This window comes from Mobula birostris, chromosome 10, assembly GCF_030028105.1.
Source record: "Mobula birostris isolate sMobBir1 chromosome 10, sMobBir1.hap1, whole genome shotgun sequence".
Lineage (NCBI taxonomy): Eukaryota > Metazoa > Chordata > Chondrichthyes > Myliobatiformes > Myliobatidae > Mobula > Mobula birostris.
In genome coordinates this window covers 69,100,266-69,117,987 of record NC_092379.1, presented here as the reverse complement: position 1 = coordinate 69,117,987, position 17,722 = coordinate 69,100,266, and the positions used below count along the sequence as shown (strand labels likewise).

The window sequence follows — 17,722 nt, the reverse complement described above, 5'->3', positions numbered from 1 at the left end:
AGAGCAATAAAAGGAAGACATTTACATTTAATTCAGAACAGTGTAGATATGGGAAGAAGTAGGGGAGTAAAGCAGAAGGAGCAAGTAATTATAAGTAGACTGAGAATTGGGCACAAGAACCTTAATGGCACTCTGGCCATCATAAATAAGCATCCAACAGGTTTTTGCGATCCATGTCAGGAGACTGAAACAGTAGAGCATATCCTTATTTCATGCTGGAAATTTGCACAGGAAAGGCAACATATGTTACAACAATTATGCAAAATAGGACTGGTAGAGAACAGTGTTAAAGGTTTATTGGAATGTGGGGAGAGTGATCGGGAAGGAAATGGTTGTTTAGTTCTTTAAGGGCAATGGGACTGGAAAGGCGGCTTTAAAGTGAATGGACAATGAGGGACAATAAATCCTGAAGATGGCAGTAATGCAACAGTCTGGATGCCAACTGCCGTAAAAACTCAAAGAAGACGAAGAAGATTCCCTGCTGGACTGTTCCCTTCCCCTCCGCATCTGAATCCCTGGCAGTTACTTGGGCAGTTTATCTCAACAGTTACTTTGGCATGAACCTTTGTCTGTTACCTTCACCTGCTACCTTGCCTGTGTCCTCGCCTGTATCGCTGTCTAGTTCAACTGCCGGAGTGAGACCGGAGCCTTGCCAGGCCAAGATAAGGAACTATCTATCATTGAGTTTAGAACTATCTCTTTGTGTCCTCGTGTTTAGTGTCCGTGTCAAAGAAGAGTACTGGCCATAGGTCCTGTTCCCAAGAAGGGGTCCTGACTCTGTGTAGAGCCCCGGCCCTGAATTCTGTCCCCAAGGAGGCTCTGTGTTCTGCGTTCCGGTGTCCAAGTCAAGGCTTTGTGTTCTCATCCTGTCCATGTGCCTTGTCCTGTGCAGGAGTTCCACATCCAGTCGGACAGCCATGTCCAGTCCTGTAGCCATGTTTGTGTCCTCCCTTAGATTCGGGGTCCGAGCCCGAGTCAAGACCCTGATTCCGGGTCTCTGTCCTGTCTCTGCCTCGGAGCCCTAGCCCAGGCTCCTAGTTCCAAGTTCCTTGTCCTGGTCCCGCTTTCCAAGTCTTAGTTCTAGCCCAGGCCCAAAGTCCTTTTCGCGTCCAGGACCTGCGTCCATGTCCAGCGTCATTTCTTCCTGACTCCCCTTGCTTTCTTGATAAACCTCGTCCTGTTCCTAGTACTTCAGTGTCTGTATCTTGCATTTGGGCGCACCGTCAATGCCTACTTATGACAGAACAGCCCAGTCATACATGGACCCAGCGATGCAGACACTGCCCTTTAACTCTCACCATCCTGAGTTCCCTCCTCTTGAATACCTCCCCCCCCCCACCTGCCCGGGTCGTCCATAGTCCAGGAAAGCCTGTTAGGTCGCTAGGAGGCTCCCAAAGGGGTGCGGGGTGGGGTACTGTTATTGTCCGGTCCGTGAAGTCCGCATTCCGATTCACAGTCCGGTTCGTGGATTCCTTATTCTGGATTTTCCTGTTTTCCCTTGCTCCATTGGATGCCTTAATTGAGGCACCTGATTCTCATTTTGGGCTAGCACATAAATACTACTTAAACCAAGGATTCCCTGCTGGACTGTTCCCTTCCCTTCCCCAACTGAATCCCTGGCAGTTACTCTGGCAGTTTATCTTAACAGTTACTTCGGCACTAATCTTCATCTGTTACCTTTGCCTGCTACCTTGCCTGTGTCCTCACCTGTATCGCTGTCTAGTTCAACTGCTGGAGTGAGACTGGAGCCTTGCCACGCCAAGATAAGGAACTATCTATCGTTGAGTTTGGAACTATCTCTGTGTCCCCGTGTTTAGTGTCTGTGTCAAAGAAGAGTCCCAGCCCTAGATCCTGTTCCCAAGGAGGGGTCCTGACTCTGTGTTTTGTGTTCCGGAGCTCAAGTCCAAGGCTCTGTGTTCCTGTGTTCCAGGACCAAGTCCAGGCACCATGTTCCAGCCCTGTCCAAGTCTGAGCTTCGTGTCCTCTTCCAGCCTAGTGCTGGCGATTCCTCGCCCTGTGCTGTATCGACCCGATCTGAATCCTCGGCGGCTTAACTTGGCAGTCACCCCGGCCTTACGTCCTAGAAAGGGTCCCAACCCTGCATTCCAAGCAGGAGTCCTGGCCCCTTACCCAAAAGCCTAACCAAGCTGAGTCAAAGAGCCGAGCCAAACCTAGTCTAAGGGCCTCGTCCTGTCCTTGCCAAGATCCTAGTCCCGAGTCCTAGCCTAGACCTGGGTTTTGGTTCCGAGTGAAGACCCAGGTTCCGAGTCCCAACCAAGACCCAGGTTCTGGGTCCTTGTCCAGGCTCTGGTTCCAGAGTTCCGTGTTCCTAGTCCAGGCTCCTCGTTCCTAGTTCCCCGTCTGGGTCCAGTATTTCTAGTCCAAGTCCTAGCCCAGGCCCTAAATCCTAGTCTTGTCCATGGCCTGTGTCAATGTCCAGCGTCGTTTCTTCCTGACTCCCCTTGCTTTCTTGGTAAACCTAGTCCTGTTCCGAGTACTTCCAAGTGTCTGTGTCTTGCATTTGGGTCTGCCATCAACACCCACCTTGCAACAGACTGAGGTACTTAATGAGGACTTTGCTTCGGTATTGACCAAGGGAAAGGATATGGAGGACCAAGAGATCAGTGCTGATTATAAATACACTAGGGTGTTGAAAGGTCAAGGAGGAGGAGGGGGATGGAGAGACCACTGAAGGGTAAAGGAGGGAACATTTGCTTGGATGCAGAAAGTGTGAGTGAGGTACTGAATGAGTGTTTGCTTCAGTATTTACCAAGGAAATGGATATGGAAGACCAGGAGATCAGTGTTGAGTGGATAAATATATATGGGTATTCTGGGGTCAAGGAGGAGGAAATGTTGGGCCTCCTAATGAGTAATGATGTGGATAAGTCCCCAGAGCCTGATGTGATTTACCCCAGGCTACTGGGGGAGGCAAGAGACGAAATTGCTGGGGCCATAACCAGTATCTTTGTCCAAGTAGATTAACTCATACCTCTGGGTTTACGGGGATTGTGTGGATAGCCCAGCCGAGAAGCCATCTGGTATTTGAAGGGTGCCTTAGCCTAGGAGGTGGTGTGCGTCCATGGGAGAGATTGTGACATTCTATGGCCATTAGCACTTTAACTATTGATGAAACGAAAAAGCTGAGGGGAACTTTGAACAACATAGGTATCGGGAAACATTGCCCCACAGTGGAGACCAGTGAATTGAAAAGGCTTTGGTTTAAGGGTAAAATGCTCAAAGGGAATCCGAGAAAAAGAAATTCTCTGGACAAGACAGTGGTTGCAATAGGGAACACAATACCTGAGGGGTGTAGAGGGGCAGAGATTTGTGGAAAATCTAAAATAACTACGTGAAGGAGTATCTTCAAAAAGGCATTGGATTTCCTGGTGAAATGCCTCTAGATGGGTACTTGATGATTTGAATGGCCACGGTGGGGTGAAGGGTTTACTTCTGTGCTGCCTTGGCTTGAGATCTGACCATTAGAATAGTTGAATATGGTAACATATGCATAGTTTGATAATAACTTTATTTTGAAGTTTGAACTTTGAACAAAGCAAATCAAAGCTCTTGCTTCGCGGTTCCTCATATAGTTGTCAATCAAATGAAGGAGGGAAGAAGCTGGGACTGTCTTGTTGTTCACCTGCCATTCAGATACAGTGGATTCCTGTGAACTGGGCCATCGATCAATCAGGTCAGCCACTTATTTTAAACAACACTTAAAGAACAGACACCAATCGCAAAAATTTCCTGAATTATCTTCCTTTATCACTGACACTGTGAACAGGAGACTGGTCAAACAGGTTTGAACTAGCTTCAGTCACACACAGTTATATGACTGCTGGACGTTACACTCTGTTTAAACTGAGCATGTTTGAAGATAACATCAGATATGTTTGTTTGTGTTGAAAAGCAGTGATTTGTGTCACTGATAGTTGGTGAAAAATATACAGTAAGGAATTCCGAACTGTTTTGCTGACTGGTCTCAATCAAGACCAGTGGCACACAGGGAGATTTGTAAATGGTGATGAGCCCCCGCCAGTTGTCCTTTCCCTTTTGTGTGATTTACCTTCTGAGCTGCTCACATGGCTGCTGAACTTCTGTAACAACCAGTCTGATTTCTAGTCATGCACACACCGATGGCTAGGGTGTTGCCACTGGTCATGATGCCTGTCAGTGAGAGAGAGAGAGAGTCGGCTTTCAGATATTCCTTTGCTGGGGATGATAATTGATTTGTGAATGGTGTCTGATACTGTTCCGGTGCACAGCCGACCACGCCAGTCTCCAGTGTTTAAACACTCTGACTGCATATGGAGCCTTTGAGGAAAGCGTAGAAGAGGTTTACTGGGATGTTACCTGGATGGAAAGCCATGTGCTGTGAGGAAAGTTGGAACAAACCAGGGTTTTTTTTCCTGGAGTGTTGAAGTGTTGAGTGTTGGAGTTCTTTTCTCAGGTCGAAATATGAAATACCAGGGGCAGAGGTGGAGTGAGAGGGCATGTTTAAAGGTAATGTTTTACACAGAGACTGGTAGTGCCTGGAGCTTTCTGCCACAGATGGTGGTGGAAGCAGACACAACAGGAGCATTTAAGAGACATTTAGACAGACACGTGAACATGCAGGGAATGCAGAGATATGTATCTTGTTCAGGTCGATGGGATGAGTTTATTTTGTCATCATGGTCAGCAAGAACAATATGAGCCAAGGACCCTGCTTCTATGTGTTACTGTTCTATGCTCTGGTTTCTTGCATTATTCTCCAGTGATTAAAGGTGATTTGCTGAGCATCCTTAAATAATCGCGATAGTCAGCGAACCATCAGTCACTCCTTTTACTTCCTTCAAGGAGATAACCTACACGAAGACAAAGAGGAGACCCGAGCCCCAAACCACTCTGCACATTTGGTGCTGGGATTACTGGATTGTTGCGCAGGCCACGCTGTGAGAAGTAGCCATCAAGAATGGGAGGCGCAAGCTCCAGGTAGGTCAGAACACACCACACTGTGTGTCTCTTCAATGAACCCTACCTCAGCAACTCCTGCCAGTGCACTGCACACTGAGTGCTCAGCATTCTCACTGGTGCATGGGATCTGCTTTGTTGATCAGCTGCCATCCTGATAAATCTGATTCCATTGTGGGGTTGGATCTGGAATTCCTGAGTGTAGACCCAGTGACCATGTGGAGCAATAATATCAGTGTATGATGGAGGGGAAGCTGTAGGTGGTGGTGTTCCCTTGCATCAAATTCCTTGTCATAGAACACAGAATGACTCAACATGGGAACAGGCCCTTCAGCTCATCATGATGTGCTGCACCATTTAAGCTAATGATGTCTCACCGAACCAATTACTCTGCCTTTGCGTGGTCAAGATCTCTCCTTTCTCTGCAATTACACGTGCTTATCAAAGAACCTCTTAAGCTCCTCAATCATATCTATTGCCATCACTACCCACTTCACTTTAACATTCTTCAACAGATCCAACATCACCTTTTCCTTTATCTTAATATGCCCCAGCATATTAACATGCTCTACACTGATCACACTGTTCCCCATGACTTTCCCATTGTTGAATGCTTACAATAAGCACTCAGTTGTAACTGAGGTCTCTATAATGCAATCTGATCAGAGTAACTGCACCTTGAGTTTTACCCTTATGGGCTCAGTGGATAATCTGCCCATTATCCTCTCCCTCTGAGAGCAGCTGTGATATTGTCCCTGATCAGCAGTGCCCTGTTTTATTACTGGAGATCAGGGGGTTGTGAGTTGTTGTCAGCGTAGCCAAGAAGAACCATTGTAGGGGGTGTGTATGTGGCACACAGTGACAAGTCTGTGTGGTATTGGTGTCAAGAGTAGGTGGTCAGACTCTCACTGTTTGGAGATGGTCACAGCCTGGTACATTTGTTACAAGCATGTTACTCGTCTTTGTTTATCCCAGACATAAATGTTTTACAGCTTTTTCTTTTCAAATCATAGAAATATAGAAACATCGAAAACCTACAGCACAATACAGGCCCTTCGGCTCACAAAGCCGTGTCGGACATGTCCTTACCTTAGAAATTACCTAGGGTTACACATAGCCCTCTATTTTTCTAAGCTCCATGTACCTATCCAGGAGTCTCTTAAACAACCCGATTGTTTCTCCTTCCACCACTGTCGCCGGCAGCCCATTCCATGCACTCACCACTCTCTACATCAATAAAAATAAACTTACCCCTGACATCTCCTCTGTACCTACTTCCAAGCAGCCTTAAACTATGCCCTCGCTTGCTAGCCATTTCAGCCCTGGGAAAAAAGCCTCTGACTATCCACACAATCAATGCCTTTCATTATCTTGTACAACTCTGTCAGGTCACCTTTCATCCTCTGTCGCTGCAAGGAGAAAAGGCCGCATTCACTCAACCTGTTCTCATAAGGCATGCCCTCCAAACCAGGTAGCATTGTTGTAAATCTCCTCTGCACCCTTTCTATGATTTCCACATCCTTCCTGTAGTGAAGCAACCTGAACTGAGCACAACCTCCAAGTGGGGTCTGACCAGGGTCCTATATAGCTGGTAAACTCAATCCCATGATTGATCAAGGTCAATGCACCATATGCCTTGTTAACCACAGCGTCCACCTGCACAGCAGCTTTGTGTCCTATGGACTCCGAACTCAAGATCCCTCTGATCCTCCACACTGCTAAGAGTCTTACCATTAATACTATATTCTGCCATCCTAGCAAAATGAACCTCTTCACACTTATCTGGGTTGAACGGCATCTGCCATTTTTCAGCCCAGTTTTGTATCCTATCAATGTCCCACTGTAACCTCTGACAGCCCTCCACACTTATCCACAACACCTCCAACATTTTTGTCAGCAAATTTACTAACCCTTCACTTCCTTATCCAGGTTATTTATAAAAATTATGAAGAGTAGGGGTCCCAGAACAAATCCCTGAGGCACACCACCGGTCACCGACCTCCATTTAGAATTGACCCATCTACAATCAGTCTTTGACCTCTGTGGGCAAGCCAGTTCTCGATCCCATGCCTCCTTCCTTTCTCAATAAGCCTGGCATGGGGTACCTTATCAAATGCCTTGCTGAAATCCTTATACACCTCATCGACTGCCCTGCCTTCATCAATGTGTTTAGTCACATCTTCAAAAAATTCAATCAGGTTCATAAGACACAACCTGCCTTTGACAAAGCCATGCTGACTATTCCTAATCATATTGTACGTCTCCATGGAGCTTAGAAAAATAGAGGACTATGGATAACCCCAGGTAATTTCTAAAGTGCGTACTTGTTCGGCACAGTATTGTGGGCCGAAGGACCTGTATTGTACTGTAGGTTTTCTATGTTTCTAAAAAGGGTGGAGATCCTCAAGAGAGAATTCAGGGAGTTGGGTAAGAAGCTGAAAAGCAGGACCTCCAGGGCAGAAATCTCAGGATTGCTGCCTGTGCCACGTGCTAACCAGCGAAAGAATAGCATGATCAGGCATATTAACTCGTGGCTGACAGACTGGTGTAGGAGGCAGGGTTTCAGGTTCCTGGATCATTGCGGCCTCTTCTGGGGGAGGTATGACCTGTACAAAAAGGATGGGTTACACCTGAACCCAAAGGGGTCCAATATCCAAGCAGGCAGTATTAATAGAGCTGTTAGGGAGGGTTTATACTAATTTGGCAGGGGGATGGGAACCGGAGTGACAGGTCTGAGGAAGGGGAAAACAAAAATAAATTAAAGATAACGTGCAACAGAGATGATAGAAAAGACAATCAGGAGATGAGGCTTAATCAGTGGGATGAGAAGGATGTGTAGTGGGATCAGCCAGTGGGATGAGAAGGATGTGTAGTGCAGCTAAAACAGAAAGCAAAAAATACTGGACTGAAAGTACCATATTTGAATGCAGGCAGCATAAGAAACAAAATGGACGATCTTGAAATTCAGCTAGTGTTTGGCAAGTATGGCGTTGTGGCCATCTCTGAAAATTGGCTAAAGGATGGCTGTCATTGGGAGCTGAACATCCAAGGATGTACGGTGTAACAGAAAGATAGGTTAATAGGCAGAGGGGGTGTTGTAGCCCTGTGTATAAGAAATAATATTAAATCATTAGAAAGGGGTGACATAGCATCAGAAGGTGTACAGTATCTATGGGTTGAGTTAAGGAATGGCAAGGATAAAAGGACCCTAATGGCAGTTGTATACAGGCCTCCAAACAGCAGCCCGGATGTGGATTACAAATTACAGCTGGAGATAGAAAAGACGAGTCAGAAGGGCAATGTCATGATAATCGTTCGGGATTTTAACATTAAAGTGGATTGGGAAAACCAGGCCCGTACTGGACATCAAGAGATAGAATTTGTAGAATGTCTACAGGATGGTTTCTTAGAACAGCTTGTTTTTGAGCCCTCGAGGGGATCGGCTGTGCTGAATTGTGTGTTGTGCAATGATCGGAACAGTGATCACAATATGACCGCGTTGACTTTGAAATTTGAGAAGGAGAAACTAAATTCCAATGTGTCAGTATTTCAGTGGATTAAAGGAAATTACAATGGCATGAGAAGGCAAATGGCCAAAGTTGACTGGAAAGGGACACTAGCAGGAAGGACAGCAGAGCAGCAATGGCTGGAGTTTCTGTGAAAAATGAGGAAAGTGCAAGACAGATATATTCCAAATAAGAAGAAATTTTCAAATTGAAGAAGAACACTACCGTAGCTGACAATGGCCTAATTCTGCTCTTATGTCTTATGGTCTTGTGGTCTAAGGTACAGAGAAGATTTGTCAGGATGCTGTCTGGACTAGCAGGTGTGTCTTAGAAAAGATACGTTGAGCAAGAGAAGGCTTTTCTCTTAGGAGTGAAGGAGGATGAGAGGTAACTTGACACAGGTGCACAAGATGATAGGAGGCCGAAGTAGACTGGATAGATGGACTTATTCCCGTGGTGGAGGTGGCTAATATAATCAGGCATAATTTTAATTCGAAGCCTACAGTGGTGTCCATCCTGCACCTTTCCTAAGTTACATCGACGATTGCTTCTTCCTGCACCTGTGCTGAACTTGTTGACTTCATCCACTTTGCCTTTAAATTTCATACTGCCCTCACATTCACCATTTCTGACACTTCCCTTTCCTATCTCAAATTTACCTGTCTCTATCTCCAGAGACAGTTTATCCACCAATGTCTATTACAAACCCACAGACCCTCACAGCTAACTGGACTATATCTCGTCCCACCCTGCTACTTGTAAAAACGCTGTCCCCTTCTCTCAATTCCTCTGTCTCCACTGCATTTATTCTCAGGATGAGGCTTTTCATTCTAGAACGAAGAAGATGTCCTGTTTTTGCAAAGAAAGGGGCTTCCCTTCCTCCACTATCAACACTGGCCTCAACTGCGTCTCTTCCATTTCATACACGTCTGCTCTTGCCCCATCCTCCCACCACCCTACCATAGATGGAGTTCCTCTTGTCCTCACCTACCACCTTACTCAGCCTTCATCTCAAGCACAGAATTCTCCACAGGATATTCAAAACTGCGGCGCAGGTTGACAATGCTGTTAAGAAGGCGCATGGTGTGTGGGCCTTCATCAATCGTGTGGATAGAGTTCAAGAATTGTGAGGTAATGTTACAACTGTGTAATGCTTCAGTTGGATCCCATTTGGAGTATTGTGTTTAGTTCTGGACACCTCATTACAGGAAGGATGTGGATACTATAGAGAGAGAGTGCAGAGATGATTTACAAGGACGTTGCCTGGATTGGAAAGCATGCCTTATAAGAATAGGTTGAGTGAACCTGTCCTTTTCTCCTTGGAGCGATGGAGGATGAGAGGTAACCTGACAGAGGTGTATAAGATGATGAGAGGCATTGATCATGTGGATAGCCAGAGGCTTTTTCCCAGGGCTGAAATGGCTAACATCGCGGGCATAGTTTTAACGTGCTTGGAAGTAGCTACAAGGGGGATGTCAGAGGAAAGTTTTTCACACACAGTGGTGGATGCGTGGAATGCACTACCAGTGATGGTGGTATAGGTGGATACAATCGAATCTTTTAAGAGACACTTAGGTAAGTACTTTGAGCTTAGAAAACTAGAAGGCTATGCAAGGGAAATTCTAGGCAGTTTCCAGAGAAGGTTGCATGGTTAGCACCACATTGTGGGCCGAAGGGCCTGTAATGTGCTGTAGATTTCTGTTTCTATTCCCTAGAATTCAGAAGAATGGGAGGACAGACCAGGTTATGGCTAACTCAGTGAGTGGTTGGACAACTGAGGACTGCGGTAGAGCAGAAGCATCTGGGAATACGGATTTATAATTACAGTACTTAATTACTTGGTCCGCTCTTCCGAAGGTTTAACCGGCTTGTTTACTCAACCTCTCATTTCCTGGTTATTACACAACCCCACCCCCCATCACTCTTTGGCTCCTTTGGTCACGAATTGTGAATTTCATTCTCACGGAGCCCTGAAACGGGTCTTTTCCATTTTCCCCATTCAGAAAGGGTCCGCCCCGGGTCCGAAATTAGTCACTCGCTCCATCGCAGTGCGAATCCATTCTTCGCGAACGCAGAACCCTAACTATTCCCGCTATCTTTCTCTATTTGCCGACTGGTCTGTGCGTCTTGCTGGGTCAGAACGAAGGACAGCCAAAAGTTAACCACATTGCTCCGGGCCTGGAGGGAGGCGTATGTGCAGAAAGCACGGCAGTGGCCTCAGTGAGCTCGAGGGGTTTTACAGCATCCAACAGTTCCACAGACCACGCTGCTAAAGCTGCTTGATTTATTTACTTTGATAGCTTAAAATTTCCCATAGGTGGCGTTGGATTTGAAAATTGGCATTTCCCAGATTCACCGCTCAGATCTCCGGACAGCAGTCAATAACTTTATGTCTGCCACCCGTGTTCCAGAAACATAGAAACATAGAAAATAGGTGCAAGAGTAGGCCATTTGGCCCTTCGAGCCTGCACTGCCATTCAGTACGATCATGGCTGATCATCCAACTCAGAACCCTGTACCTGCCTTCTCTCCATACCCCTGATCCCTGTAGCCACAAGGGCCTTATCTAACTCCCTCTTAAAGAAAGCCAATGAACTGGCCTCAACTGTTTTCTGTAGCAGAGAATTCCACAGATTCACCACTCTCTGTGTGAAGAAGCTTTTCCTCATCTCGGTCCTAAAAGGCTTCCCCCTTATCCTCAAACTCTGACCCCTCATTCTGGACTACCCCAACATCGGGAACAATCTTCCTGCATCTAGCCTGTCCAATCCCTTTAGGATTTTATACGTTTCAATCAGATCCCCCCTCAATCTTCTAAATTCCAGAGAGTTTAAGCCTAGTCGATCCAGTCTTTCATCATATGAACGTCCTGCCATCCCAGGAATCAATCTGGTGAACCTTCTTAGTACTCCCTCTATGGCAAGGATGTCTTTCCTAAGATTAGGGGACCAAAACTGCACACAATACTCCAGGTGTGGTCTCACCAAAGCCTTGGACAACTGCAGTAGTACCTCCCTGCTCCTGTACTCGAGTCCTCTTGCTATGAATGCCAGCATACCATTCGCCTTTTTCACCACCTGCTGTACCTGCATGCCCACTTTCAATGACTGGTGTATAATGACACCCAGGTCTCGTTGCACCTCCTCTTTTTCTAATTGGCCACCATTCAGATAATAATCTGTTTTCCTGTTCTTGCCACCAAAATGGATAACCTCACATTTACCCACATTAAATTGCATCTGCCATGAATTTGCCCACTCACCCAACCTATCCAAGTCACCCTGCATCCTCTTAGCATACTCCTCACAGCTAACACTGCCACCCAGCTTCGTGTCATCCACAAACTTGGAGATGCTACATTTAATTCCCTCGTCTAAGTCATTAATATATATTGTAAACAACTGGGGTCCCAGCACTGAGCCTTGCGGTACCCCACTAGTCACTGCCTGCCATTCTGAAAAGGTCCCGTTTATTCCCACTCTATGCCTCCTGTCTGCCAACCAATTCGCTATCCACATCAATACCGTGTGCTTTAAGTTTGCACACTAATCTCCTGTGTGGGATCTTGTCAAAAGCCTTTTGAAAATCCAAATATAGCACATCCACTGGTTCTCCCCTATCCACTCTACTAGTTACATCCTCAAAAAATTCTATGAGATTCGTCAGACATGATTTTCCTTTCACAAATCCATGCTGACATCGTCCGATGATTTCACCGCTTTGCAAATGTGCTGTTATCACATCTTTGATAACTGACTCTAGCATTTTCCCCACCACCGATGTCAGGCCTACCGATCTATAATTCCCCAGTTTCTCTCTCCCTCCTTTTTTAAAAAGCGGGGTTACTGCTTTATACTTTCTGTGTTCTCTGAGCTGACATTTCGTGTAATTGCTGACTGTAATTTGTTGCTGTGCTCTTGCTGCTGTTCCGCTTACACTCCTTCCTGGGGCGAGAGTGCACATTCCAAACCTTCATTCCCCGTCTCAACTAGTCACGAATACCGCCAACATCTGAAAACCCAGACAGCTCCTTTCGGGCCATCAGTCGTCCCAAGCTGCTGATTCTCCCTTCGGGTCCCTGCTGTCCACGGACTGTGAACCACACACACACTGAGCTGCTGTCAGCACATCACATTATCACTGAACAATCAGAATTCAGCAGCACTTGGGCTGTGAGCCGACAGAGCCTTACGGGACCAGTGAAGCGGGCGTGGAGAGCGAGACACTCATGTTATTGTGTGGGGCGATCGCATCTCACTTGCTTCTGTGGATCTGGGTGGGTTGGAATGTTCATCCTTGTGATCAGAGCGATTCAATGAAGAACTGCAGTACTCTTCAGTGAAAATGCTCGATTGAAAGTGAAACTACTGAAACTTGGTTGAGAGAAGGGCAGGAAAGTTCAAATAATATCCCAGGTTTTCGAAGTTTTAGAAAAGATAGAGAAGGAATTAAAGGATAGTGGGGGTGGGGTGAGTTGCACTACTAATCAATGACAATATCACAGCTGCACTCAGGGGAGACTTAACTGTGGTCAGGCACTGAGACCATTTGGGTGGAACTCAGGTACAGGATGGGAGCAATCTCACTGATGGGATTGTAGGACAGACCCCTAATAGCCATCGGGACACCGAGGAACAGATCTGTAATCAGATTAAGGAAATGTGTAAAATATAAGGGTTGTTGTCATGGGGGATTTTAATTTCCCAAGTATAAACTGGGACTTTGTTATTGCAAGGAGTTTAGATGGGGCAGAATTTGTTATGTGTATCCAGGAAGGTTTTTTAACTGAATATATGGACTGTTCAATGAGAGAAGAGGCTCTACTAGACCTGGTGTTGTGTGATGAGCCTGGCCAGGTGACTGACCTTGGGTGAGCAGTTAGGGAACAGTAAGCACAACTCTTATACTTTTAGGATTGTTAAGATACACAAGGTATGGTCCTTGTGGAAGTCCTCAACTGGATTAGGGCAAATTACGAGGGCATTAGGCAATTACGAGGGCATTAAGAAGTGTCAATTGGGAACACCTTTTTATCTGGGAAATTCACATCAGAAATGTGAAGGATATTTAAAGATCAATTGCACAGAGTACAGAAAGATATGTTTCTATTAGAAGGAAGAATGGGGATGGAAAATAACAAAACCTTAAATGTCCAGAGAGGTGATGAATTTAGTCAAGAGGAAAAAAGAAATGTATATGAAGCTCTGGAAGTTAGGATAAAACGGAGCACATGATGATAACAAAGAAGCTGGAACAAAACTAAAGAATGGAATTAGGAAAGCCAGGAGGGGACATAAAAAGTCCTTGGCAAGTGGGATTAATGTGCAGCCCAAAGCATTCTGCATATACACACAGAGCAAGAGGAAAACTAGGGAGACTGTGGATCCTCTCAAGGATAAAGAGGATAACATTTTCTTGAATGCAGGGCATGTGAGTGAGGTACTTAATGAGAATTCTGCTTCAGTGATTAATGAAGAAAAGGATATGGAGAACCAGAAGTGAATGTATAGCTAGGCTAGGGTATTTAGAGGTCAAGGAGGAGGAAGTGTTGGGCCTCCAAATGAGTATTAGGGTGGATAAGTCTCCAGCACTAAAGTGATTTTCTCCAGTTATTGAAGGAAGCAGGAGAAAAGATTGCTGGGGTCTTGACCAGGTTCATTGTGTCCTCTCTAGCCACAGGTGATGTCCCGAAGGACTGGCAAACGGCTCATATTGTACCTCTGTTTAAGAAGGGAAAAGGGAAAGTGCTGGGAACTACTGACTGGTGAGTCTCACATCAGTTGTAGGGAAATTGCTGGAAAGAATTCTTAGGGATAGAATTTATGAGCATAAGGAAAGCCATGGCCTAATCAGGGAGAGCCAGCATGGCTTTGTGCGAGGCAGGTCATGCCTTACCAAATTGATTGAGTTTTTTGACAAGGTGACGAGAGAGATTGATAAGCGTAGGGCCATGGATGTTGTTTGCATGGGTTTTAGTAAGTCGTTTGACAATGTCCCTCATGGGGTGCTAATCCAGAAGATTAAGCTGCATGGGACCTACAATGAATGGATTCAGAATTGGTTTGTGCATGGAAGACAGAGGGTAGTGATTAAAGGGACTTATTCAAGGTGGAAGTCTGTAACTGGTGGTGTTCTGCAGGAATCTGAGCTGGGAACTCTGCTGTTTGTGATTTATATAGAAATAACCTAGATGAAAACCTAGATAGGTGGGTTAGTAAGTTTACAGATGATACCAAGATTTGTGGAGTTGTGGATAGTGCAGAAGACTGGCAAAGAATACAGGAAAATATATAGATCAGCTGCAGATATGGGCAGAGAAATGGCAGACGGAGTTTAACCCAGAAAAACGTGAGATATTGCACCTTGGTAGGGCAAATGCAAGGAGACAGTACACTGTTAAGGGGAAGATCCTGAACAGAGTAATCTTTGGATTGAAGTTCATATCTCCTTGAAAGTGGTTACACAGGTCAATGAGGTGGTTAAGAACACTTACGGAATGCTTGTTTTTATTAGTCGAGGCATTGAGATCAAAAGTCAAGAGGTTATGTCGCAACTTTATGAAACTCAAGTTAGGACACATCTGGGGTGTTGCATACAGTTCTGGTAACCCCACTATAGGAAGGATGTTGAGGCTTTGGAGAGGATGCTGGACGGGCTTTCCAGAACAATGTCTGCTTTAGAGAGCATACACTATGCTATCATGAGAGGCTGGATAAACTTGGGTTGTTTTCTATGGTATGGTGGAAGCTAAGGCGGGAATCTGATTGAGGTTTATACAACTATTGGAGGCAGAGATACAGGGAGTATCTGTTTCCCAGGGTTAAAATATGTATTACCAGAAGACATGCATTGAAGGTAAGAGGGATCGGTTCAAGTGGATGTGAGGGGTAAGCTCATTACTCAGAGAGTGGTGGATGCCTGGAATGTGCTGCCTGGTATGGCGGTAGAGGCAAGTACACAAGAGGCACTTAAGACGCATGTAGATGCCAGATGAGTGTGAGAAAGATGGAGGATAATAGACATTGTGTTGGTGAGAGTGATTTGTGTTTGGCTCTTTTTGGTTTCCTTTTTAGCTGGGTTTGCATGACATTGTGGGCCAAATGGCCTGTTCCTGTGCTAAGTTCTATGTTCACTATGAGCTTCTAGTTCTCAGATGTGAAGTACTCCAGGCCATGATAGGAACAAAATTACAAGGTTTCTGGCAGAGAGTTCTGCCTATTATAATTGGAAAGCAGCAAGTATACTACCCCTTCTCGAATAAAGTAGTAATTACAGGCTTGTAAGTCAGTGGAAGACTTTTAACAAGTTCCCATATGGGGTACTGGTCAAAAATTTTAGATCTTAAAGGATTCTGGAGAAGTTGGTACATTAGATCCATAGATGCTTAGAAAAATAGAGGCTATGGGTAAACCTTAGGTAGTTCTAAGGTAGGGACATGTTCGGCATAGCTTTGTGGGGTGAAGGGCCTGTATTGTGCTGTAGGTTTTCTATGTTTCTATGCTGCCTGGCCACCTGAGTTCCTGAAGCATTTTGTGCATGTTGCTTTAGATTTCCAGTATCTGTAGATTTGCTTGTGTTTACATTAGATTCTATATTGGCTTGGTGATAGCAATCATACACGTGATGATGGACTGTTGCTTTTGTGACTAATGGTCTCCAAAATCCTTCCACAGAAACAAGATTGTGCTAGACTTGCTAAAAGTCTACAACGCTATGCCTTTATCAAATAATATATCAGAATCTGCAAGGCAGATCATCATTACTCTCACCTACAAGCAGAAGATGGAGAGAGAGGATATTGGAAACCGATTTCCCTTATTATTATTAAATTTGCTTTACACGATCCTTTACAACCTTGTCACCATGAGGATCAATTTTATTTTTTGACAGGGTGGTCAATTTCAATATCACAGGAAAAGACCTACCAAACTAAACAGGAATCAGCTGACTACAGGTAGCTCTGCAAACATGCAAATAGTGACAGTCAAAGCTATTGAGGGAAAAGTAACATTGCAGTTGGAAAGGTTATGTTAACTGGAATGAAGTATTAACTTGCCTCTGTAAGCTTGTAAGCCTGATGCAATGCTGTCCAGGCTCTGCTGGACACACAAGCTTATTGTGTTCTGACAGATCTTTAAGTCTTTTCTGCACCACAAGTGAAGTCTCAGCTGACAGGATGTGAATAAATTGCTTATCAGCTACCTTCTTGAAATACTGCAGTCCTTGAAGTGTGGGTATATCCACATGCTGTGAGGAAGGGATTTCCAGCATATTGACCCAGTCCAGTCTTTATCCATACAACATTCCAGCAAGGGCTATTTCACAGTTACCTCAACCATCTGTAACTTAATTATCCGGTGTGCTTGTTTATGCTTTTTCAATTTATCTGTCTGGCCATTTCACAGGATGTCCATTCTCAGATCACCTTATCTGCTTGTTAAACTTTTCTCGGAGTTTGCATAGATTTGGCATGCTACCAAAAACTTTTCAAACTTCAATAGATACCCAATGGAGAGAATCCTAACTGGTTGAATCATTGCTGGGTATGGAAAAGTCTGCAGCTGTGTTTCCCAATCTTCTTTGGCCCAATGCCTCCATAAAACACCTTCAGACTTGCCAACGCCACTCTTAGGCACAATACAGTATAATTTTCAGTATAAAAACTTGTCTACCATATACTAACATGAGAAAAATGATTGTGCTTTAAATTTTTATTTGTCTTGAAAACTAGCTTACCCAGTAACTGTGCACTGTACAGCAGCTTCGACATTAATGTATCCTTGAGCTTGATGGTTTTAACAAGATTTGAAAAAACTGGTTCAATTTGTGACAGCAAAAGCCTGAAGTCCCCACATGTAACAATGTCCAAGCAATTTCTATTTTTTGTGAGTATTTAGTTCACTGCACGGAAGCCTCTTTAAACAAGGGAGGAATATGGAAATGTAATGAAGAGCAGTTTGGCTCTTCTCCAAGTACCTAGAAACCTTGTATGACAGTGTAGCCAAATACCACAGAAGTAGAAATTTTTGAAAAAGCATGTTTGATTCTTCATCATTCAGGATTTTGATATTTTCTTCTTGCAAGCTCTCTTTCTGTTCTTCCACCTTGCAAAGAAATGGATTGGTTACCCGGTCTGGAATTTCCAGATAATTCAAATCCTTGAATCAATTCAGAAAATCCTTATTTTGGTGACTGTAGGTGTAAGCAGTACTCTTGCAAATCACCATCTGTGAAAGGGAGTGACATATTTTCCACACAGGG

The 17,722-nt window shown here is 44.8% G+C and overlaps 1 protein-coding gene across 8 annotated transcripts in view; it reads left to right on the top strand.

Moving 5' to 3' along the window:
• Positions 1-17,722, top strand: part of LOC140204100 (interferon-inducible GTPase 5-like) — a 628,716-nt gene that overhangs the window by 577,304 nt on the left and 33,690 nt on the right. For 4 of the 8 annotated variants that reach the window (XM_072270441.1, XM_072270440.1, XM_072270442.1 and 1 more), the window contains 2 exons: positions 4,842-4,976; positions 14,135-14,225. In XM_072270441.1, the coding sequence (XP_072126542.1) occupies positions 14,144-14,225 (82 nt within the window). In that variant the 5' untranslated portion in view covers positions 4,842-4,976; positions 14,135-14,143. The remainder of the gene's footprint in view (positions 1-4,841; positions 4,977-14,134; positions 14,226-17,722) is intronic. The other 4 variants (XM_072270445.1, XM_072270444.1, XM_072270447.1 and 1 more) reach the window with 1 other exon arrangement.